This window comes from Chenopodium quinoa, unplaced genomic scaffold, assembly GCF_001683475.1.
Source record: "Chenopodium quinoa cultivar QQ74 unplaced genomic scaffold, ASM168347v1, whole genome shotgun sequence".
In the NCBI taxonomy this organism is placed as follows: Eukaryota; Viridiplantae; Streptophyta; class Magnoliopsida; order Caryophyllales; family Amaranthaceae; genus Chenopodium; species Chenopodium quinoa.
This window is the reverse complement of record NW_018743021.1, coordinates 2506059-2529506: the sequence shown is the minus strand read 5'-3', so window position 1 is coordinate 2529506 and position 23448 is coordinate 2506059. Positions and strand designations below refer to the sequence as shown.

The following is a 23448-nucleotide window of genomic DNA, read 5'->3' as shown; positions in this document are numbered from 1 at the left end:
AAATTACATTTCTGTGTCTATTATTCTTTGCCCATGCATTTTTTTTTCAGTCAAATTTTTAAATCTTTTCAAACTAATTATCATTTATAAGAGAATATGTATTAATATATATCATGTGGAATTTTATTAGATTTGTTTTAATGTCTGCCTTTAAAATATTATAATTTTTTTTTAAAGATATCTATACAATATATTAAAAGGCGGTGCCACGCGACACTCTTCAAAGTATGTGTAACAATGCTACGTCACCATCCAAAATATGTGCACCATGTAAGCTAGCCACTTCATTTAACAAAAGAAAATATGTTTTGAACAAAATTTGAACTTATAACCCCCAATACATATGGGTAATACATTTACCATTATAACCATCTTTTATTAATATATGTTTCAAATTTCACATAATATTATATATTCCTTTCATTTATTAAGTAAATTAGAATAAATGCATATTATGTAAGAATAAAAGTGACACTCGAGACAACGCTCGAACCACTACACACACTAAGGCTGCGTTCTATTCACCTGATTTTTCTGAACTTATCTGAAATTATTAACCCTTATTAGAACTTATTTTAGTTATAAATTAAACTTGGGTAGCCCTAGTTAACCCTTATCATAACTTATCCGAATTTATTTTTCTTGAACTTATCTTATCTAACTTATTAACCCTTATATGAACTTATCTGAACTTATCAACCTTGAAATAAGTGAAAATACGGTGAACAGAACATAACTATACAAATAGTCGAACATAATTATTAAATTAAAGAAATACACAAACTAGTAACTCGGGGCATCACCCATGGTACACACTAATTTACATTTTTATTTTTTAAAATGTGTTTAGAGTTTGTAAAAATTAGTAGGGTAAATGAATAGAGGCATAATTTATTTGGTATTTATGAATAGAGGCATAGTAAGTAGGTGAAATGAGTATACTATCAGATAAAGTTGCAATCATTAAGGAATAAGAGGAGAACTCCAAAATAGTACAGTATTCTAGTTATTCTACTTGTGGGTTGCGCCCCAAATTGACGGTCTCTCTTATTTTTCTATCAAACCATTCGACTAGTCGTTCTCCAATAAAATTATGTAAGAAATATTATTGATGTTTTAGTCACAATTTTTCCAATTAATAATCCAATGAAAAGAATATGAAGTGTGGTCCAACATCACATGAAGTTCCTTGAATCCTTGCTATTCTATTCCAAGTTAACCAAGATAACAAAAGAAATTGACCCACTATCAGCTATCACAAGATAAGCGAAACTATACAAACTATACAATCAACCGACGTAAATTTTGATGAATTTTTTTAAAAAAAAAGAGAAGGAAAAAAAAAAAAAAAAAACTCACACCAAAATACGAACTCTTGCATTTTGTAAGTTCTTGATACCATGTTAAACTCTCTCAATGATCGTTACTTTTCCGTTTTCATTCATTCTTCAATCTCAATTTACCATAAACTTAAATCTTGGCTCACAAACCATACATCCAGCCAGCATAAACAAATTTCTTCTTCTTAAATTATCATCTAGCTACCTAATTTAAATGATCATAAAAACAAAATTATCATCATAAAATACCTCAATGTAAATAAATACAATACAATTTATCAATTAATTAATTATATAAATACATTCTTTTGATAATTCCATACATATAAATTTTCAATAATTACTTCATCAGTAATGCGACAACTAAATACCGACATACATAGTATATACTAGTAGTGTACAAGGATACAAGCTAAAATAATATAAAAGCTATATCGCGTAAAACTTCATGCAGCATATGATGAAATCTCATTGGTCAACCTCCATTGCAAGCGTGAGGAATCAACTAACTTCCCGTCATCAACCTATAAGTGTACGGATATCATTATTAAACCATATTACATGTACAAATGTATATATATATATCTTTGCTTCTTAATTAGAACTATATTTCAAGGGAAAATCAAGGATCGGAGTTAATAATCCATACATAAATATATGATAGGATAATATGAAATAGAGAGATCGAATATTTTATATTACCTGACAACGAATGACATACATCCATCTTTGGTTAACTTTAGAGTAGGCACAATTAACAACATTAAGGCCTTCATCAAGTTGTAACATTTTGAGCACTTTTGATAAAGGAAACATATCCTCCTCTTCAACCGCGGTGTTAATCTCAATCTCTAACTCATCCACGGATGTCTTAATCTTCACGTAATTTTCATTAATGGAAGGATTAGTAATACTAATGATGGATGACGTGGACGATCCAACATCATTGGGCATTTCAGATAAAGAATTCTTAAGCTTTTCTCTCTTATCTTGAAGCTCTTTCACATTCTTCTCCAAATCTTTGATGTAATTTGCTGCCTCTTCTATATGATCACATGATGAATCTCCCTAATAACCACACGTTAATAAATAAATCAAAATCAAAATATATAATCAACAAAATAAAAACACCAACTAAATGATAATTATAATAATATAATAAGGAGATTTCATTCAATATATGAAGAGTCGACTAAATTGAAAGAAATAAATTAAATTAAGATAAGAAATTTACTTTGACATAACTTTGAGGGAGGAGAGAGAAAAGTGAAGAGTAAAGTTGGTCAGACATATTTTAATTCTTTGGCTGACCTACTCTTTTCCTTTGAGGTTTCACCCCTTTTATAGCACACGATCATTACCTTGGACAACTTTTTGGTAGCTGTCATAATAATTTTAGTTATAAAGAGTAATTAAAAGTAGGGTAATGTTATATGCAGCCCTAAGGACTTATTATATACGGAGTATTTTTTTTAGTATTAAGTTGGGAATTAATTGACAAGTCACGAGTAAATCGGTAATAAATGTTTATTTATTCTCTATTCTTTCCACTTTTAACTTCTTATATACAGCTCTTTAAATATCTTTTTCATTAAAGGTATTCTTAATTACTGCTACTTAGCTTGTATCTTTAAATAAAAAATAACCTACTTCCTACTACATGTCTACATATTTATATACAACATACAAGTAATCATCAAAAGTAATTGTCAAGAGTACAAGGATTAGAAAATTAGAATTTGTTACGCAATCTTGGAATTATGCATAAGCTCGGTGTTGAAACCCATTAAAAACCCACTTGTGAGTTTTTCATATTGAAGAAAAAGGAGAGATAGTTCAACTTTATAAGGTATAGGAGTTATTTTACAATATATTGCTAATTAATTTTAGTATGGAACCTCATTTGACCTTGTTTGTGCACTTTGTTTGTCATTAATCATATTTTCGTAATATTTCAACTTTATAAAATAGTTTTCAGTTTTATTTCTAAAAACTAAATGAAAAATTTAATAAAAGTAAATGAATCAGTCATAAAGTAAATAAAAGTTCTTACATGATAGTATGATACCATTTCTAGTTTTAATACGAAGTACTGTTAAAATGTCATTTTTTCAAGTTTTAATTTTCACATGATCTCAATTCTAGTTTTTATTAAAATGTCTTTTTCTTCTTTTTTTTTTTCAAGCTTTAATTTTAGGAATTATGAACTCTGATGGTTTGGATTATTGATTTTTGAAACTTTTTTTTTTTTTTTGAAATAAGGTTGATTTTGGAACTTAAATTAAGGGCTTGTTTTAATTTACTGAATTGAGCTGAACTAAACTGAATATATTATGGGAGAAGGAAATTAAAAACTGAATTGAACTGATTGAAGCTGAAATGAACTGAAATTAAACTAAAGAGAACAGACCCTAAGTCACATTTATAACACGAAACATATTTTTTTTTGACAATCAGTCATGTCTATAATTAACATGATGATTTTGAAAGTTTTTTTCCCCCCGGTGTTTTCATGTTTTTGCTTTCATTCAGATATTTTGAAAACTAATGACAAAATATTACGGTAAAAATCTTTTATTGACTAACTATATTGTTATACTCTGTACCCTTTATTAAAATTGTGGGTCCCTTTGATTTTTGTTTTTCTATGATACAACCAATTATTCCTTATTCCCTCATTTTTACCCCTTTAGTACTCATTTAAAGTTTCGAATAAGCAAACAAAATAAGTTTTGATGTACCATAAAACTAGCTAGTTGTGTACAAATGTACAATAGAAATTTGCCTCTCTCACTCTCTTGTAAAATTGCATCATTAGCCAAGGCCGAGTATTAAATTGAATATTAATTAAGTTGTACTGTAATTCCTACGTGTATCGAAAAATATTTTAAAATAGAATTTCATACTAATTTTTTTATAAAAGAGACACAAATACAAATGATAAGGATCAATCCCAGAATCAATCACTGCAATCAAAGAGTTCACTCTCATAAAAATATGGAGTATAAAATGACATATTCTGTACTATGGAGTATAGTTTAACACAAACAAACATAAAGAGTGACTATACTTATCTATTAAAGGACAACAACAACCAAGTATAATTTGTCAGGATATTATTATCTGCTGATGCTCAAATGGCATCAAATTCATTTGTCCTTTTTTTTTGGCAAATGAAAATTGACATTGAATCAATTCTTGATGATGCGCGAAAAACGTGGGAGCTAGACATGTTGTGTTCCACGTTATTAGCTTAAATATCAATTTTTTTTCCTTCTCTTCTTTTTATTGGTGAGTGATGATCGATTGATCTGACTCCACCTTACGACTTTAAGTTAATAAATAAAGAAAAGTAATGTATGTCACACCAAATCAACATTGATCGATGTAATTAGTAGTTTAAATTTCGTATTTTATTAAGTTAGAAGGAATATTTGGTGACTTATTGGCATTTTTTTTTACAACGGCAAATAACCAAAAAACTAAACAATAAAGCTATGTAAGTTAAAGCTATGTAAGTTGACTCTACACCCATTCTCTATGTTATGTGCCTTAGCAACCTGATCCCTCCCAACTTTTCATATGATGCAAGTTCTAAGCCTTCGTCCCACATCTAAAAGATCTTGGATCGTCCACATCATCCGCATTTTCCTTCTCTTCCGATATTGGACTAGGTTGATCAGTGCCAGACTTATTGGCAATTACATACAAAATTATTAGTGTTAAATTAGTTTAATTTGTGGTATACATATGTTGTTATTTTTAGTTTGCCCTAAAGCAAATACGTGGTATTTTACTTTTTTTTCCCCGAGATATTCAAAGAATTTGCAAGTGGTATAATGTTTTTAGCTAGTTTTTATACACTGATAATAGAGTGCGATAAAGAGGCAAAAAGAGACAACCAACATGCCAAAAATAGTGTGGAACAAAATTAATTAAGATCGGATAAACATACACAATCACAAATAGAAATAAATTAGGCAAACATAAAGAGACGCATGGTGTTATGGTTATTAGGTCATGTTCTCTTCACCTGATTTTTGTTAAACTTAAATTAATTTTATTAAACTTTATTTGCTAATTAAAACTTGATGTTACGGAACATTATTTATCTAAAGTGAAGTAATTGTGGGAGCTAATAGTGAGGATTATACATGTGATACAAAAAAGTTGTTTTACTTTAGAGATTAGAATATAGATTGACCAAAGAATCAAAGTACATTTTACTCGCACCTTATCAATCTTATAGTCGTACCATATATATTTAGCTTATATGTACGAAAGTTTGTGATTATATAGTTTGGGATTATAATATTATATAGTCTATCTTACCTAAACAGCCAGACACAAGTACGTGGTGTAGAGAAAAAGTGAAGGGGGAACAACAATTATTAATTTTATTTTATTTTTTAAAAAAATTGTGATTAAATCAAGGTTGACATTCTCTAATTATGAGAGTTGACAAGTTGTGATAATTGATTTCAAAAGAAGGGAGTATATGAACCACATTTTCGATTCGCTTCTTTGTGGTCTTGCCTAAATCAGGGTAAGGTGAAGCTAATCTTATCCATTGTAGAGCTGAGGACTGGGGCTAAAGTTGTCTTAACGAATTTCCTTAGTCCTTACATATTGTGTGAACTTTATGGTAAATGATCAATTCAACCAAAAGCTTAAGCTGATGGTGATAAAGTATATCAAACGATCTCGAGCTTCAACCATTAGTTTAGTTAAGTTTTTTTTTGGTTGTTTTGGTGTTTTAAGTTTTACTCATTAACATAATATCATAATCCTATAAAAAAAACCCATAATATTAGAGCCAAGATTAAGGCACAAAGATCACGAGTTCAATCTTATCCACTCCTTATTAAAGTGGAATTTTAAGTGCTAGATTGCTAGGTATAGTGGGGTCCATACTACATCTGCTCTCACGTGTGGAGGCGTGATAGAATCTTTTAACCCATTAAGTTTTTGGTTGAGTTAATAAATGGTTGAGACTCATAAATATGTTTAATTTTATGCTATATCACGACCTTTGTTGGTTTTTTGCCGCTTTATATTAATCATTTATTTTGTTTAAAATCTTTTAAGACAAAAGATGTTAATAAGATTTTATCCAAAAAAAAAAAAAAAAAAAATAATAGCAGAGCTTTTATCGTGCGGGCGCTATTTTATGTTAATGTCAATGCAACCTAAGCTAAAAGAAGTACGAGTACTGCAAATTAATAGTAGCACCTGGGTTAGTCTGGCTGTCTGGGTGATAGAACTCAAATACTCAGTAGTTATTTTTTATTATTATTAATATTTTATTTTGGCACAAATTATTGTTATTAACAGAATCAATTATTGTCCTCAATTATTGATTGCATAATTATCTTCAATTAATTGCAGAATCAATCACTCTTAATGAATAATATAAATGAACTAGCCCGCTTTTCTTCAAAAAAAAAAAGGTGATTATATTCTTACATTGATCACTTCGATATGGAGTAATACTTGAACTAGTGTTGCGGCCCGAGTAATGTCCCTCGAATCAAATATAGGTGGTTGATTTATATAATGATTTATTTTTATTTTTTTGTAATTAAATTTGTTTTTCATATACTCATCCACTAAATTTTAATATTTTGTATACAATAAAGGGCATAAAATTAAATATGAAATAGCTTAGAGGCAATGTATTACACTTAGTTTCAATGTACGGAGTACACATGTTTTAATATAATTAGACTTTACGCAATTAACCCATAACCGCACACGCTTGTTAACACATGGCATACATCAATACACACTTTATAGTTTATACTACGCATATATCCTCTCACGCATTCACACGTGTTATAATTTTACACAATATCTCAATAGATTAACTTAATGTGTAATTCGAATTTTTAGATATCAATTTTGAGCGACATATCTATCGACTCTACGCTTTTTTAAGATCATTCCGAATCTACACTTTAGTAATAAAAGAAAAAAATCTTTATTAGTCTTCTATCCCTTTTATCCAATTTATATCCTTGGTAATTTGGTATGTTTTTTAGTTGCGAAAATATTGTCACTTAAAAGCGCGAAACTTTATTACAAATACAATTATCAAAAAAAGATATTGTCGAACACACCCTAAGCTGACAGTGTACTGTTAATATAAATAATGTTAGGTCAACTTCACTCAAACTCACTGCATTTTGTCTTTCCCCCATTCTCTTGCAGCACTGCATTTTATTATTTTTCCAGAAATTCTCAGACACCCTTTTTCTTTTAATTTTAATTTTCATTTTAAAATTGTAGTAGATCAAACAATTGATTGAAAATGGCAAACCTTGAGCAAGTTTTTACGAATTGGCAAGGTCGACGTGCTGGTTTGCTTAAGGCTCTCACTACTGGTTTGCCTATCTTTTTTTGTCGTTTTTTTCTTTTATTTTTTTCGGATTATTTTTTACAAGAAATGAAACGAAGAATTTGTTTGTGTTAATTTTGTTTACATTGTTTTTTTTTTTCTTTTCATTTTTGCAGAAGCTGATGATCTCTACGAGAAGTGCGATCCAGGTTAGGGTTTATTGATCGATCATCTGTATATGTGTTTTGATTAGGGTTTTGTTTGTTTTTATTATCGTTAGCGTGAAGTCTACGACAACTACAAAAATTGTTGAAAGTCAATTAATTTATGCATAAAGTATAATTGGATTTTAATGATTTGGTTGCGTTTTCAAGTTTGATGATTTTTGGATGTTTAAAATTTTATTATTATTACTTGATTATGAAGAAAAGTCACTTTTTTTTGGATGTTTGTGTCTTTCATTTTTGTGGTTTGTTGGATGATGTGAATTCATGAAATTGGGAATTAGTTTTGCTAATTTGTGTCTTTCATTTTTGTGTTTTAATTTGTTGGATGAATGCAAATTCATGAAATTGGGAATCATCGATGCAAATAAATTCGTGTCTTTCATTTTTGTGATTTGTTGGATGAGTGCAAATTCATGAAATTGGGAATCATTGGTGCAAATTTGTGTCTTTCATTTTTGTGATTTGTTGGATGAGAGCAAATTCATGAAATTGGGAATCATTGGTGCAAATTCGTGTCTTTCATTTTTTTTTTTTTTTTTGATTTGTTAGATGAGTGCAAATTCATGAAATTGGGAATCATTGGTGCAAATTTGTGTCTTTTATTTTTGTGGTTTGTTGGATGAATGCAATTTCATGAAATTAAATGCATGATTAATGCAAATTCATGAAATTGGGAATTATTGGTGCAATAGTGCTAATTTGTGTCTTTTGATTTTGTGGTTTGTTGGATGCATGATTAGTACAAAATTCATGAAATTAGGAATCATTGGTGTTAATTCGTATATTTCGGTTTTGTGGGTTTTTTTTATATTTTTTTTAAAATTAATGCAAAATCATGAAAAATGAAAATGGGAATTATTGGTGCTTATTCGTGTCTTTCGTTTATGTGGTTGAGTTGCGACATGGTTGATGTGTGGGTTTTGAGATTTGGCTAACAGAAAATTGTACATTTGTATTTCCCCGATTTTCTTTTACTTACGACATAGCCTAACAATACAATTTTGAATGAAGCGTTTGATAATTAGAGTGATTAAACGAACCATTTAAAAAAATAATTTAAACACCGTCAAGAGTTAAGGATAAGGGTATTATTAGTCCGTTTACCTTCAATAATCGCTTCTCAAAGTACATGAGGTTGTGTTGCAAGTAAAAAAAACAAAACTTAAAAAAAAAACGAGCAAGTATATTCTATCATTAGTTGCATGTATATAGCATTTGTAAACTGATAGGACTTATTACTGAAATGTTGAATTGGTGTTTTCTTTTGCTACTTTGAGGTGAGGGTATCAATTACGACATTGCATATATTGTTGTCAAATTTGTTTGCCTATCTGCCTAGTGACTAGTCTAAGTTGTTACTCATATATCGATCAAATAAACTAGTGTGTACTGTATCATGTATGTACTAAGCTAATATTTGTACGTTGGCATGGCGCGACATGACACAATATATCCTCGAGTTGTTTAGTTATGAATCTAAATGTGTATACATATGTTGATTGTTGAACAGAAAAACTGAACCTTTGCCTATATGGGAAACCCAATGGGGAGTGGGAAGTGAGTCTTCCATCAGAGTGTTTACCACCTAAGCTACCGGATCCGACTTTGGGCATAAATTTCGCAAGGGATGGGATAGCAAAGAAGGTTAACTGGCTTAAGCTCGTTGCTGTTCACAGTAATGCTTGGTTGCTTTCGGTTGCATTTCATGAAGGCGCTTCTTCCGGCTTTGATAAAGTTGATAGGTATTCTATATAACCCTCTTCTCACTTGTTTATACCATTGCCCCTTCTTTTTTTCCTGCCTACTACTTGTATAATCCTGCTGCATTAGTTGAGCACCATTCTTATATATATATGCCTACGTTCCTTTGAACACCTGTGCATCATATATATTCTACGCGCTTTAAATCTGTATTGTATGTACTAGGTTAAACCCCGTGCATGATTGTACAATAATTTTATTGACTATAAATTATAAAAAGTGTTTTTTAAGAACTCGACACACCAATTATTAAAGGGTAAGTACTATGAAAGTACATTACTAAATAACCACATATAAAATTATAATGAACAATTTAATATTTTAGAAAGTTTAATTTACAGTACAATATTTCTTTAAGCAAGTATTGTTGGAAAAGATTATTTTTTAAGCAAGTATTATTGGAGGGAAAATATTTAATATATTGCTGCCAAGTGTCAATCCAATTTCACCTTTAGTAATGTGTAATAGATAGATAGTTTACATGAGTTTATGCTTGAGAATTGAGAGAGAATGAGCTATGTGATTAATGATGTTTTATTGCATTAGTGATCATCAACTCTCTTAGTATGTTATATGTATCTTATTTGATAAAATTATGTCAAGAGTTTGTATGTGCCATTATTTATATGTTTGACATAAATTGTAATTTTAATTTATTGAATTTCAGTTGACATAAAAAAATTACGTATATGTATGTGATGTAGGGCTATGCTGTTTGATATGATGAATGAATACCCTTATTTAATTGAGGAAGTTGTGGCTGCCCAGGTAAATTAAAACCACCCATCACCCTATGCTTATGATCGATTTGGGAGGATAATTGAGTCTTAGGCACTAACCTAATCAATTTTTGATTTGTACTCGAAGGATTCTTCCTCAGACGACTCAGACTCAGACTCAGACTCAGACTCAGACTCAAACTCGGAATCAGACTCAGACTCAAACTCGGAATCAGAATCAGACTTAGAGGATGAGGATGAGGACGAAGATGAATACGAGGAATGTAGGATTTGTCTTAATAGCGACATATTGGACGAGCGTTTGGTGTTGTGTGACATCTGTGAAGCATGGTTCCATGCCAAGTGCGTGAACATGACACCCACCGTAGCTGATGACGACCACCCCCCCGAGAAATACACATGTCAATCTTGCAAGGATGAACCACCGCATCAATGCTCAGAGTCTTGCGTGAAAATATTTGGAAAGTGTGTGGTTGTTTGATTCAAATGATATAGCATACAAATCAACCGGAGAAAAACGTTTTTAAAGAGAAATTTTCCGCTTGCGGAATGGATTTGATTCAATGTAGTTTGGATTTTTAATTTTCAAATTTTATGTAGACCATGAAAAAACATATTTTAGTTTTTGTGCTCGACCATAATGCTTACATCTATAGTTTCCCATTAAGGCGGTTTCGAGGGTTGGGGAAGCGAGGGGGTCGTTTTCCAAGGAAGGGGGCGGTGCCAGTGTTTGGTGTGGGGATGGGCTATTTCTGGCCAGTTTCGAGGGTTAGGGTGGGAGGGGGCATTTTCAGGGGGTTGGGTGGGCCGGGAGGTGTGGCTTTTTTGAGGTTAGGGTGAGAGGGCTGGTGTTTTCCATCCGGTTTGGGGGTTGGCATGACAATAATTCTCTAGAATGTTCAAGTAGATAATTCTAGAAAAATATGAGCAAGGATTAATAACCTTGCTTGATTTTCTCGAAAACTTCTAGAATGTGAACAAATACCCCATCAAAATCTTGATATGCTCCCCTCATATTTAGAGCTGTCAATTGGGGTAAACGGGTCGGGTTTGGGTCGGATAAGAGTGGGTCGAGTCAACTCGGGTCGAGTCAATTCGGATTAATTTCATAACCTATGCGGGTCGGGTTTGGGTTAGGTCATGCTTGAGTCGGGTCACGTCGGGTCATACTTCTTATTGGGTTTGGGTCGGGTTTAGGTCGGGTTAATAACAGGTCGGGTTGCATTCGCGTCGGGTGAACAATAGGTCGGGTTTAATTGGGTTTTCAGGGGTTAAAACGATTCTCGGGTTCGAGTCGGGTTCGATTCAAGTCACTAATTTGCGGGTTAGAATCAGGTCGGGTCATAATCGGGTTTGAGTCGGGTTCGGTTCAAGTCAATAATTTGCGGATTATAATCAGGTCGCGTCATTTTCAAGTCGGGTCATTCTCGGGTTTAAGTCGGGTTCGGTTCAAGTATATAATTTGCGGGTTATAATCAGGTTGGATCATTTACAAGTCGGGTCATTCTCAGATTCAAGTCGGGTTCTGTTCCAGTCAATAATTTGCAGGATACAATCAGGTCGGGTCATTTCCAAGTCAGGTCATATTCAGGTTCAACTAATTATAAATAGATAATTATCATTTTTATCAAGCTAATTATTTCCTTTGACTATAATATATATGGTAATATACTAGGGAACTATAGTCTATAATTTAACAAGATGATTATCTCCTTTAACCATACAACAAATATATACTCCCTCCGTTTTTAAATACTTGCTCCATTTCTCCATGCGCGGAGTTTTAGGAGAAATTGGAGAAAATAATAATATATGGAGGTAGTGGAGTAAGTGGAAGAATAAAAAATTGTAAAAAGCAAAAGTAGTGGAGAGGATTGGAGGAGTGAAAATATGTGGTGGGTCCACTAGGTGAGAGAAATTAGTTAAATATTGTAAAAACTTTCCAAATAAGGAAATGAAGCAAGTATTTAAAAACGACCGAAAAAGGAAAGTGGAGCAAGTATTTAAAATGGAGGGAGTACTATATTTAAATCTTAAATTTGAGGATGATGCTCCTTTCTTTTGCTGGTCTGGATCGACTTGGTCTCCCTAGACAAAATGCTTTGATCAACAATAATAAGGTGGTCTAAATTGCATTTAAGGTGATTTGAAATCGGGTCAGGAACAATTTGGGTTGAATTTAGGTCGGGTCAGTAATAAGACGTGTTGATTTCGAGTCGGGTTAGTAACAAATCAGGTTGAATTGTTGGGTCGGGTTAGTAATAGGTCTGGTAAAATTCGGGTCATAACAATTCATATTGAATTTGGGTTAGGTCAATAAAAAGTCGGGTTGATTTCGAGTCGAGTTTGTAACAGGTTGGGTTAAATTCGGGTCGGGTTAGGAACGGGTCGGGTTGAATTCAGGTCAGGTTCGTAACAAGTCGGGTTAAATTCGGGTTTTGACGGGTTAAAATGGGTTAGGGTCAATTTCAGTTCAAGTCGGGTTCGGTGCAAGTTAATTAAATTGGTCGTTGTAAACCGGTAAATCAGCGCAAGTTGTAAATCGGTAAATTGGCCGTTTAAAAGAAAATTGAATGGTTCCACACACCCAATTGGACTCCTGGAGGGTATTAGGGACCATTGTAAACATTTCGGCAATTTTTATTTCCAGGCGAAAAAAAGTCAAAAATTTCCAAAATTAAAGGCTAATATCCACGCTTTTTGAGAAATTTTGGAGATTTCGGGGCCTTGTGTCGAAAAGTCTCGAAATTATATGGGATACGTTTCAGGGTCATATAATGCCGTTTGGAAACATAAATTATTATTATTTGTTGTCATAAATGTTCGTGGTAGGCTTGAATTAATGAAATCGGTGCAAGTTGTAAACCGGTAATTTGGTCGTTTAAAGGCAAATTGGAAGGTTCCACCCACCCAATTAGACTTCCGGAGGGTATAGGGACCATGGTAAACATTTCAGTAATTTCTATATACAGGCGAAAAAAAAGTCAAAAAATTCCAAAATTGAAGGCTATATCCACGCTTTTTGAGAAATTTTGGAGGTTTTGGAGGCCCGGTGTCAAAAACCCTTGAGATTTTAAGAGATAAATCATGGGCTCATATAATGCCGTTTGGAACCATATATGATCATTATATGTTGTCATAAAAGTTCATGGTAGGCTTAAGTTAATTAAATCGATGCAAGTTGTAAACCGGTAAATTAGCCGTTTAAAGGCAAATTGGATGGTTCCACCCATCCAATTGGATTCCCGGAGGGTATTAGGGACCATTGTAAACATTTCAGCAATTTTTATTTATGGGCGAAAAAAGTCAAAAAATTCCAAAATTGAAGGCTAATATCCACGTTTTTTGAGAAATTTGGAGTCTTCGAGGCCCGGTGTCTAAAAGTCTTGAAAATCTAAGGAATACATCTCGGGGTCATATAATGTTATTTGGAACCATATATGATCTTTATTTGTTGTCATAAATGTTCGTGGTAGGTTTGAATTAATGAAATCGGTGCAGGTTGTAAATCGATAAATTGGCCGTTTAAAGGCAAATTGGATGGTTCCAAGTCATACTGATCATAATTTTAAAATATAATATCGATTAAGAAAATTAGTAAATTGTAGCCATGTAAAAAAAATTGCAAATTGTAGCCCAAAAGTTTTTATAAATTGCAACATAATTCAATTTTTTCATCATGTTGCATGTCAAAAAATGTTCCGTTAAGGTTTTAGCAGCTATTTTAGTTCTTAAGGGTCCAAATTGAGCTCGCAATGTTCCCTTAAGGTTTTAGCGGCCATTTTAGCACTTACATTACCTTTTGTTTGCTAATTCCTAGCTTAATTCTGAATCTTAAGGAATAAAATGGCCCCTAAAACCTTAACTGAATATTTTTCGACAGACAAACCGATGAAAAAGTTGATTTGAGTTGCATTTTACAATTTATAACAACTTTTTGCAATTTTATTAAATGGCTGCAATTTGTAAAATACTAACTTTAAATACATGCAATTTACAAATTTTCCTATAGATTATAATATAGATGTAAATAATTTATATTTATTTATTTAATTTTATTTTTTTAAAAATTTTTTGTATGATAGATGTGAAACTATTTTGATACATACCAATATGAGATATATGCTGTCATGCTGATCCTAGTTTGTGATATATTAAACTTGATATATCATTTATCATAATGTAGTAGATTGAAGCTTAGAATAAAAATTCGAAATTAATTTGACATGATCGATATTAGAGCCAAACAATTTATTTTCCATAAACAAGAAATGTACCAAGACAGAAGTCATTGAAGAACCAAGACTGTGATACTAGGTAAATACTTGATTTTTTATTAGAAAAATGAAACCACTATTTATAGCAGTTTCCCCAAGAGAATAATGTGAATTTACTAAAACACATCGAATATACAAACTAATAAGGCAATACATAATTACTTGACACGCACAAAACATAAAAATGGCCAATAAACTTGTAGCAATATCTTTTGGTTTATTGTTATTTCCCGTTTAATGATAATTTTATTTAACTAATTAAGATTATATGACAATTAGCATATATACAATAAATATGCACATATGAGATCTGTACACTATATCATTGTTACAACAATTTCTAAAAAACTCACGTTTTTGTAGCAAAATAATTGAGTTGGTTGTTAATTACCAACAAGTGATGAGTGCTGAAAAATACGACAGAATTAGCTCGCTTCCTGATGCTATCCTCGTTGATATACTCTCTTTAATCACCTTGAATGATGCTGTCAACACGAGCTTTGTATCGCGGCGATGGCTGCATCTATGGGCTGAAGTCACAACTATTTATATACTTATCAAGCAGTCCAAAGGACCCTTTAAGTATTGGACTTCCTTCCCTAAAAAAATACTGCCAAATCTCACTTCGCCGCTCATCCGAAGATTTTGTCTAGATATAGAGTGTATTGTTAACAAGTATGGGTTGGAACAAATCGATTTGTGGTTTAACCGTGTTTCAGATCGATGGAAGATCGAGGAGATCAAGGTAACAACAAAGGGTTACGACGGTCTAATCTCTTTTCCCGTGATATTCCAAATACACTCGTTGTTAGTGCTTGAATTGTATGGTGATTTATCTTTGAATTTGCCTCTTAAAGTGTTTAAGATCCCGAATTTAAAGAAGCTTGCTATACAAATCAATTTTACTCAAACAAAACAATGCAAGTTTTTCGAGTCATTAATGAAGTCTTGTCCATTACTCGAAGACTTGTGTTTACATTTTTGTTCTATATGCAAGACAGGATTTTTGGTTCCTAATAAAATTTCATTATTAAGTCCAAATTTGAAGAAATTGAATTTATCGTTTTCAGGCCAATATCTAATGAGAACTATTGTAATTGATGCTCCTAATTTGGAGTACTTAAAATTGGGTTCTTCTAATAATGGTTTGCCAAATTTTAGCTTTGTCAATACTCCTACTATGTTAGTTGAAGCTAATATAAGTGGCAATCTTAGTAAAGGAGAGGTGACAACAAAATTTTTTGACGCGATTTCTAGAGTAAGATCTCTTGGTGTATGGAGACCTATGATGATAGGTTCAATGACAAGAATGTTTGTTAATTTGACTCGGCTTGTATGTACCATGCCTTGTTCCGGGGAGGACACAAAGGCGTTCTTAGGATTACTCGAAAAATGTCCTCTACTAGAGACTCTTACCGTTAACTTCACAAGTTCCGGTACATGGGAATACTTGAGGCTCCTTTGTTATATTGAGGCTCCAAACATTTTAATTCATGCTAAGAAGATAGAGATGAACTTTATGTCTTCACTAATGCTCAACAATGATGTTTTGAATCTAATTAAGTACTTGCTAACTCATGCACGCGTATTGGACCGGTTTATCATCAAGATTAGTACTGATCCAAGTGGTGAGATTTTAGAAGAAGAAAAAACCCAAGAAGTTGAAGCTTGTAAGGAGATATTTGATTGGGTAAGATTTTTATCAACGCGCTATCAAGTTGAATTTTCGGGGAGATATCTCAGAATTAAACAATCTGGTGAAGAATGCAAGCTCATAAAGGGACCAAATGGTTACATAATTTGTAAGTGAAGCATAAGTTAAATCATCTTGCAGCATAAAAAATTTCTTTTGATGTTGATGTAGTTATGGAAGAACTTTGGTTTGTTATTGACTCTTTTGATTTGATTGATTACATTTGTGCCAATTATTGAAATTTGCAAAAGGAATCAATATTGAAATTTCTTTATATTTTCTCTATTATAAATTTATAATCCTTTGAAGATATATGCTTAATTGATATTAATTGAAGATAATTTCTATCTTAATTGTCGTATTATGAGAGGGGGAGATTTTGGGGTTTGCTCTCCTCTCATTAACCTATACTTTTAATTTCCCTTGGTCACCTAAAATTTTAGAATGTTATAGGGATTCTAAAATTTTAGGCGTTCCCCTGCAACTTGTTAGAGGACCAACTCAACCAAAAGTTTAAGCTTGTGGTTGAGGCCCAAGAATATGTTTTATACTCTATTATTTCACCTCACATGAAACGTCCTTTGGCCTTGAAATGTGGATGCAACACAAATCCACCCATATCTGGTGCAAATTAATTCCAATTTGAAAAAGGGGTGGATGAGATTGGATCTCGTGACTTTTGTGTCACGCTGACTCTGCTGCCATGTTAGAGGATCAACTCAACCAAAAGCTTAACCTTATAGTTAAGGTGCAGAATTATGTTTTATACTCTATTACAACTAAACAAATCCAACAAGTTAAGGTGCGGATTTATGTTTTATACTCTATTACAACTAAACAAATCCAACAAATTTAACGTATGGGTAACTTTGTTTATTAAAATTAAAATACGGGTTTTACTTGGTAAAACACAAGCATGACTTACTAACCATTATGCTAGAGCCTTTTTTTGCCAAGTTATTTGGAATTTTGTTCAAAAAATTAGACTCACAACAAAGATTAAACTATTAGTAAAATAAATTAAGGAGCCAAGACCCAAGGGTCGTATCATCTCTTTAATTGTCCAGCACAAAATTGAGTTTTTATGAAAATATGCTACTCTTAATCAATCATGTACTGTTTTTTTAACTTAAAAAGAAATTGTAAGAAGGTTTTTTTTTTTTTTTTTTTTTTTTTTTTTTTTTTTTTTTGAGGTCTGTATTTTTAAATTTTAAGAACACCCTGTTTCAAAAAAAAAAAACTAAATAAATAAAATAAAAACACCACAAAATTAGTTAGCAAATTAAGTCTATCTCTATATATATCTAATAAGAAGTAGCACTAAGATCAAATAATCGATTAACTATAACTATTCGATTATTAATCTTCCAAAAATCAAGGAAAAAAAAAAGGCACTAAGATAAAACTCAAAAACCCTAAACAATTTGAACAATGATTACCAAGAGAACAAGATCAAAGAAGATGACCAGTAGTGGTGGAGTTGATAGATTAAGCTCTCTTCCTGATTGCATCCTCATCGATATCCTATCTCGTCTTCCAATCACCTCCGCGGCTGCCACCGCTGTTTTATCGTCTCGATGGCCTTATCTATGGCCTCAAATCACTTCTCTCAAACTCAGTAGCATACTTTTCAAAGGTGTGTACAATAGTGTTGAATGTTTTATTGCTATTACCAAAGTAATCAACAAGTTAACCTCTCCGATTATTCGTAGTTTTACTCTCCATCTTGATGACCCGTGTTTAGTCTATTTTCCCCTTGATTTATGGTTTCAACAAATCCATCATCGAAGAGTCGAAGACATCTGTTTTAGATTTGTTACTCGTGAAGTTGCACCATTGATGTTCCAAGTCTCCTCGTTTATGTTTCAAACTCCTTCATTGGTAACACTTGAACTAAACATTGGTATTATTTGCATTTTTCCTAAGCATATTTTCAATGATGATACTAAACCAAAATTCAATCTTCCTAATTTGAAGAAATTGAGTATTCAAGTATTGCCTTTCGAGTGTGAATTTTGGGGAAAACTAATCGAGTCTTGCCCATCACTCGAAGATTTGAGTTACATGGTTACTTCATCGCCTAATATTATTAATGCTAGTGTTATATTTCCCGACATAACATCGATATCAATATTAGGTCAAAATTTGTTGCGGTTGAATATAACTGTACTTCATGACCATAGGGAAAAAGTTGTAATCGATGCCCCTCGATTGGAATACTTGATGCTCAATATTGAATCCCTATTAGAATTTCGCTTTGCCAAGAAGCCGAATGCATTGTGTGAAGCAATGGTAAGTGTTGCTAGGAAACCGAGAATTCCACCCAATGGGAAGGATGTGATCACGAAGTTTCTTGGACTAATCTCTAATGTTAAGTCCCTCACATTTGATGTTCGTTCATACTCCTTAGAGACGCCGTTGTTGTTTCCTAATTTGACTCACTTACGATTCATGGGTTGTTATGGGCACGAGTTTAAGGTATTGTGGCCATTGCTCAAGTCATGTACAAAATTGGAGAATCTTTGTATTAGCATGAGTAGTGAAGTCTCTCACGGCGTTTTTTTGATTCCCCCAAAGGTTTCTCCATCGTGTTTATTGGATCATATCAAGAGGATTGAGATAAAGGTAGCTATGATATTTTACGACGAAGAAGAGAATTTATTGAAGGTATTAGAGTATTTTCTACTTAAAGGCTTAGTTTTGGAGCATCTCATATGTACCTTCACCAAAAAAATTGAATCCTCCGAAAGAAGTGATGTAAGAAGGGAGTTACTGTTTTGGAAAAAATTATCCAAGTGCGAAATAGGTTCATCTCGCCGGTGCCAAATCGTATTTTCAGGGTTACGTATTAAGTCGTCAATAATTAAGCATGGCAATTCATAAAGCAAAGAACTGGGCGCATGCTTCTTCATATCTCTATTGTTGCAAAAACATGGTTGTTCAGTAATTAATGGCTGTAATTAGCTTAATTATATACAAGTATTTATGCAATTTTTGTAAGTCGTACCAATAATCCTTCTAATAAGGCATATGATGTAAGATCAATTTGATTTTTGAAACGACTGCAATTGACCAATTCATTCTTTTATTTATTTTTTTCCCTTGTGTTTAATTTAGCTAGTTACTAAGAGTAGTTCCTTGTCCAAATATGTTGGATGTGTATTCACAAGAAAAAAAAAATTATTTTAAGTTTGTATTCACTACTCCGTAATATTTTTTTTATTATAATATTTTTCAGCAAATACAAGTTTATCTGCCATATAAACAATTTTTTGTTAATCTGGTGGCATTTCTGTAAATATATTGAAAAATGTTGGTTATTTATCGATTAGTATTTTTGGTGAGTTGTCCAATTACTGTTTGCAACTTGCTTTTACTGTTTGGTGAGGAAATTACACATGTACCCCTCAACTAGTACATGAAAAGACGCATGTATCCCTCAACTGATACTTAAAAAGACTATTATACCCCAGATATTTGTTTATCTGGGAATTAACTGGGCACAACTCAATATTTTTTAAGAAAAAAAGGGGGAAAAAAGTTTGCCACGATTTCGACAAATATACTTTTGGGATTACTCTAAGTATAAATTGATAATTTTAGTAATATACTTCCTCCGTTCTTTTTTACTTAACCCGCTTTGACTTTTACACTATTCACCTCTCCTCCTTTGACCGTGTTTTGTGAATAGTAAGTAAGGAAAACATAATTATGTTGGATCATTTTGAATTTATCTTAATAAGTACTATCATAATATATAACTTTTATATTTTTTAATTATGGAGAATTAAAGTTAATAATCGTTAAAGTTTTGCATTGACAAGAGTGATAAAAGAAACAGGTAAGTAAAAAAAAAACAAAGGAAGTACTATCTCCGTTTATTTTTGGTTGACACGTATTCCTTTTTAGGAAGTTTTGTTGTAGTTGACACGTTTCCTTTTGGGGACAATTTTTTATAGGGCTGGCAAAAGATGACCCGACCCGACAACCCGACCCGAACCCAACCCGAAATAAATGGGTTTTGATAGAGATTTTCAACCCGTTTATTTAATTGGGTCAACCCGAACCCGACCTGAAGTTAAATGGGTCGGGTTCAGGTTGAAAATCCCAACCCGAAACCAACCCGCATAAACCCGTTTATTTAATTGGGTCGGTTTCAGGTCGGGTCAACCCGAACCCAACCCTCTTAACTTAAAACCCTAATTTTAAAATATGGGCCAAGCCCAAATTATCTAACCCTAATTCCCTCTTTCTCTCGCCGCTTTCTTTCACTCAAACTCTCTCTCTTCTCAGTTTCTCTCTCTTCTTTCCTCTCTTTTCTCTCTCTAACTCTTGAAGATTGAAATAAAAATGCTTGAACCTTGAAGATTGAAGCTTCATCTCAAACATTCTGAAGGTAATAATCCTATTATTCGATTTTTTATGAGTTTGTTTGCTCATGAGTCATTTGTTTATGCAATTTCCTTGATTTGGTTATGCAATTTTCAGATTTCTTTGATTTTTTAATGCGATTTTTTGCTATTATGGTTTATGTATGCTTTGTTTATGTGATTTAATCATTTAATGTTGTTCGTTTGTTATTTTCTTACTCTGCAATTTCTTTCGAAGATTTGATTTGTTATTTACTTATTTTGCGATTATTTGCGATTTGTTTATGCGATTTTTTGCCCTGATTTGATTTTCTTACTCTGCAATTTCATGAGTTTGATTCTTTATGTCATGACTCATGAGTTTATACTTCTGTTTTTCATGTTTTATCTTTTATGCCATGAGTGTATTCTTTTTTTAATTTATTCACAGATGGCTAATAGCCCTAATCCTGATGAACCCATTGATCTTCCGGATTCTGATTCAGATGATGAAGTTTCTGATTCTCATCAAACGGAATCAAAGAAGAAAACCTCTAATGTCACCTCGCTGAATAAGCCTGGAATTCATTTCAAGCGCCAACGAAAGCTCACTTCAGATGTGTGGGCAAATTTTGAATTCCTTGATAAACCTGACGAACAAGGTAACATCATTTGCAAGTGTAAAAAATGTGGGCAGAAATATAATGCTGAAAGTAGGGAAGGAACTGGTAATTTAAAACGCCACATTAAGAAATGTAAAAAAAGGACCTTTAAAGATGTGGGTCAGATGATTATTGATTCAAGCAGTTCTGGTTCTATGATGAATAGGGTTCCTACAATTGATTATGATATTGTTCGTGAGATGTTGTCTATTGCTGTGGTGAAACATGATTTGCCTTTTCAGTTTGCTGAATATAGTGCTGTTAGGAAGTTGATTAATTACATAAATCCTGATGTTAAACTTGTGTCTCGGAATACTTTGAAGGCTGATGTTCTGAAAATGTTTAAGAGGGAAAAAGATAAACTTAAGGAGGAGTTGAGTGTAGTTAAGGGTAGGATTTCTCTTACATCTGATTTTTGGACTTCAATTACTACTGATGGTTACATGTCTTTGACTGCCCATTTTGTTGATAATCAATGGAATTTGCAAAAAAAAATTCTGAACTTTCGTTTTTTGCCTCCACCTCACACCGGTGTCCATATGTCTGACCATGTCTATGATTTTCTTAAAGAGTGGGGTATCCAAAAGAAAATCATGTGTATTACTCTTGATAATGCTTCCTCTAATGATGTGTTTGCTGATGTAATTAAAAATGAACTTGATTTGGTATGTGGGGGGGGGGGGATTATTTCCATGTGAGGTGTTGTGCACATATCCTAAATTTAATTGTGCAAGATGGGTTAAAAGAAATTAATGAGGCTGTTGTTAAGGTGAGAGAAACTGTGAAGTATTGTAAAGGGTCTCAGGCTAGAAAGCAACGTTTTTTGACTTGTGTGGCACATGTTGAACTAGACTCAAGTAAAGGATTGAGACAAGATGTCCCTACTAGATGGAATTCAACTTATTTGATGTTAGAGAATGTTTTGTACTACAAAAAAGCTTTTCTTCATTTTCAAAAGGTTGATGCCAATTACATTCATTGTCCAACAAATGAGGAGTGGGGGAGAATAGAGAAGTTATTTAGATTTTTGAAGGTCTTTTTTGATGTGACAAATGTTTTTTCGGGTACTAATTATCCTACCGCTAATGTATACTTCCCAAATGTGTTGAAAATCCGTTTACTCTTGAAAGAGGAGCTTGAAAATTCTGATAACTTCATGCATAAGATGGCAGCAAGAATGAATGAGAAATTTGCTAAATATTGGACCAACTTTAGCATAATCATGGTTGTGGCTGTTGTTTTAGACCCTCGATTTAAGTATGAGTTTGTGGAGTGGGCTTTTAAGAAGGTGTATGGGGAAATAGAGGGTACTAATGAGTTGGTGAAGTTCAAGGAAAGGTTGGATTATTTATATGGTGCTTATGTGACTGAGGCTTCCACAACAACACCACGAACAAGGCGCCGTTCTTCTAGACAGCCTAATGAAGAGCAAGTTGATGTTGCTTCTGATTCTTTTATGATGGTAACTGTGAACACTTGCTTTTTGTTTGATAATCAGCTTTAAATTCTGTTTTTTGTATGCTTTATTGTAATTTTTGTTTAAACATCTTTTAGGACTTTGATAACTTCTCTTCTAGCAAATCATATGTTGCTGCTAAATCTGACTTGCAAATCTACTTGGAAGAGCCATTGATTCCTCGTGCAACCAACATTAATATTCTATATCATTGGAAAACAAATGTTGTGAGGTATCCAATTCTTTCAAAGATGGCAAGGGACATCCTTGCAATCCCTATTTCAACAGTAGCTTCAGAATCTGCCTTCAGTACTGGTGGTCGAGTTTTGGACTGCTATAGAAGCTCTTTGAAACCAAACACAGCAGAAGCTATCATTTGCCTCAAAGATTGGACTTTTGGTGAAGGTATGAAAATAGTTTATGTATTTAAAATTACAATTTTTTTTGTTTCTTTTTTGTACTATTTTATTTATGCTTAAGGCTCAAATTAACTTTTGTATGTATTCTTTTGGTTGTAGCTAATATGGATCCGCAATTGCAAGATTTATGTGGAAAAATCATGGCCATGAAAGTCAACGATGATGTGGGGGATACTCCCAGCCCCAG

At 32.6% G+C, this 23448-nt stretch overlaps 2 protein-coding genes across 2 annotated transcripts; one reads left to right on the top strand and one right to left on the bottom strand.

Annotated features, from left to right (window-relative positions):
• Positions 1 to 1561: 1561 nt before the first annotated feature.
• On the bottom strand, positions 1562 to 2686 carry LOC110730002 (transcription factor bHLH55-like). The gene is made up of 3 exons (XM_021909785.1): positions 2575 to 2686; positions 2043 to 2408; positions 1562 to 1864 (listed from the first exon to the last, which is right to left on the bottom strand). Exons 1-3 carry the CDS (start codon positions 2629 to 2631, stop codon positions 1787 to 1789), a joined length of 501 nt encoding a protein of 166 aa, XP_021765477.1. The 5' UTR covers positions 2632 to 2686; the 3' UTR covers positions 1562 to 1786.
• Positions 2687 to 17806: 15120 nt separating this feature from the next.
• LOC110730046 (F-box/FBD/LRR-repeat protein At5g22660-like) lies at positions 17807 to 19258 on the top strand. Its single transcript, XM_021909823.1, has one exon. The coding sequence runs from the start codon at positions 17807 to 17809 to the stop codon at positions 19256 to 19258; it is 1452 nt and encodes a 483-aa protein (XP_021765515.1).
• The last annotated feature ends 4190 nt before the right edge of the window (positions 19259 to 23448 follow it).

Excerpts from the sequence above, each read along its gene's own strand:
- LOC110730046 (XM_021909823.1), top strand. The coding sequence starts at position 17,807 with ATGATTACCAAGAGAACAAGATCAAAGAAGATGACCAGTAGTGGTGGA.
- LOC110730002 (XM_021909785.1), bottom strand. The coding sequence starts at position 2,631 with ATGTCTGACCAACTTTACTCTTCACTTTTCTCTCTCCTCCCTCAAAGT. Across the intron at positions 2,409-2,574 it reads TCCCTCAAAGTTATGTCAAA|GGAGATTCATCATGTGATCA; the intron begins GTAAATTTCTTA and ends TGTGGTTATTAG. Across the intron at positions 1,865-2,042 it reads TGTATGTCATTCGTTGTCAG|GTTGATGACGGGAAGTTAGT; the intron begins GTAATATAAAAT and ends GTACACTTATAG.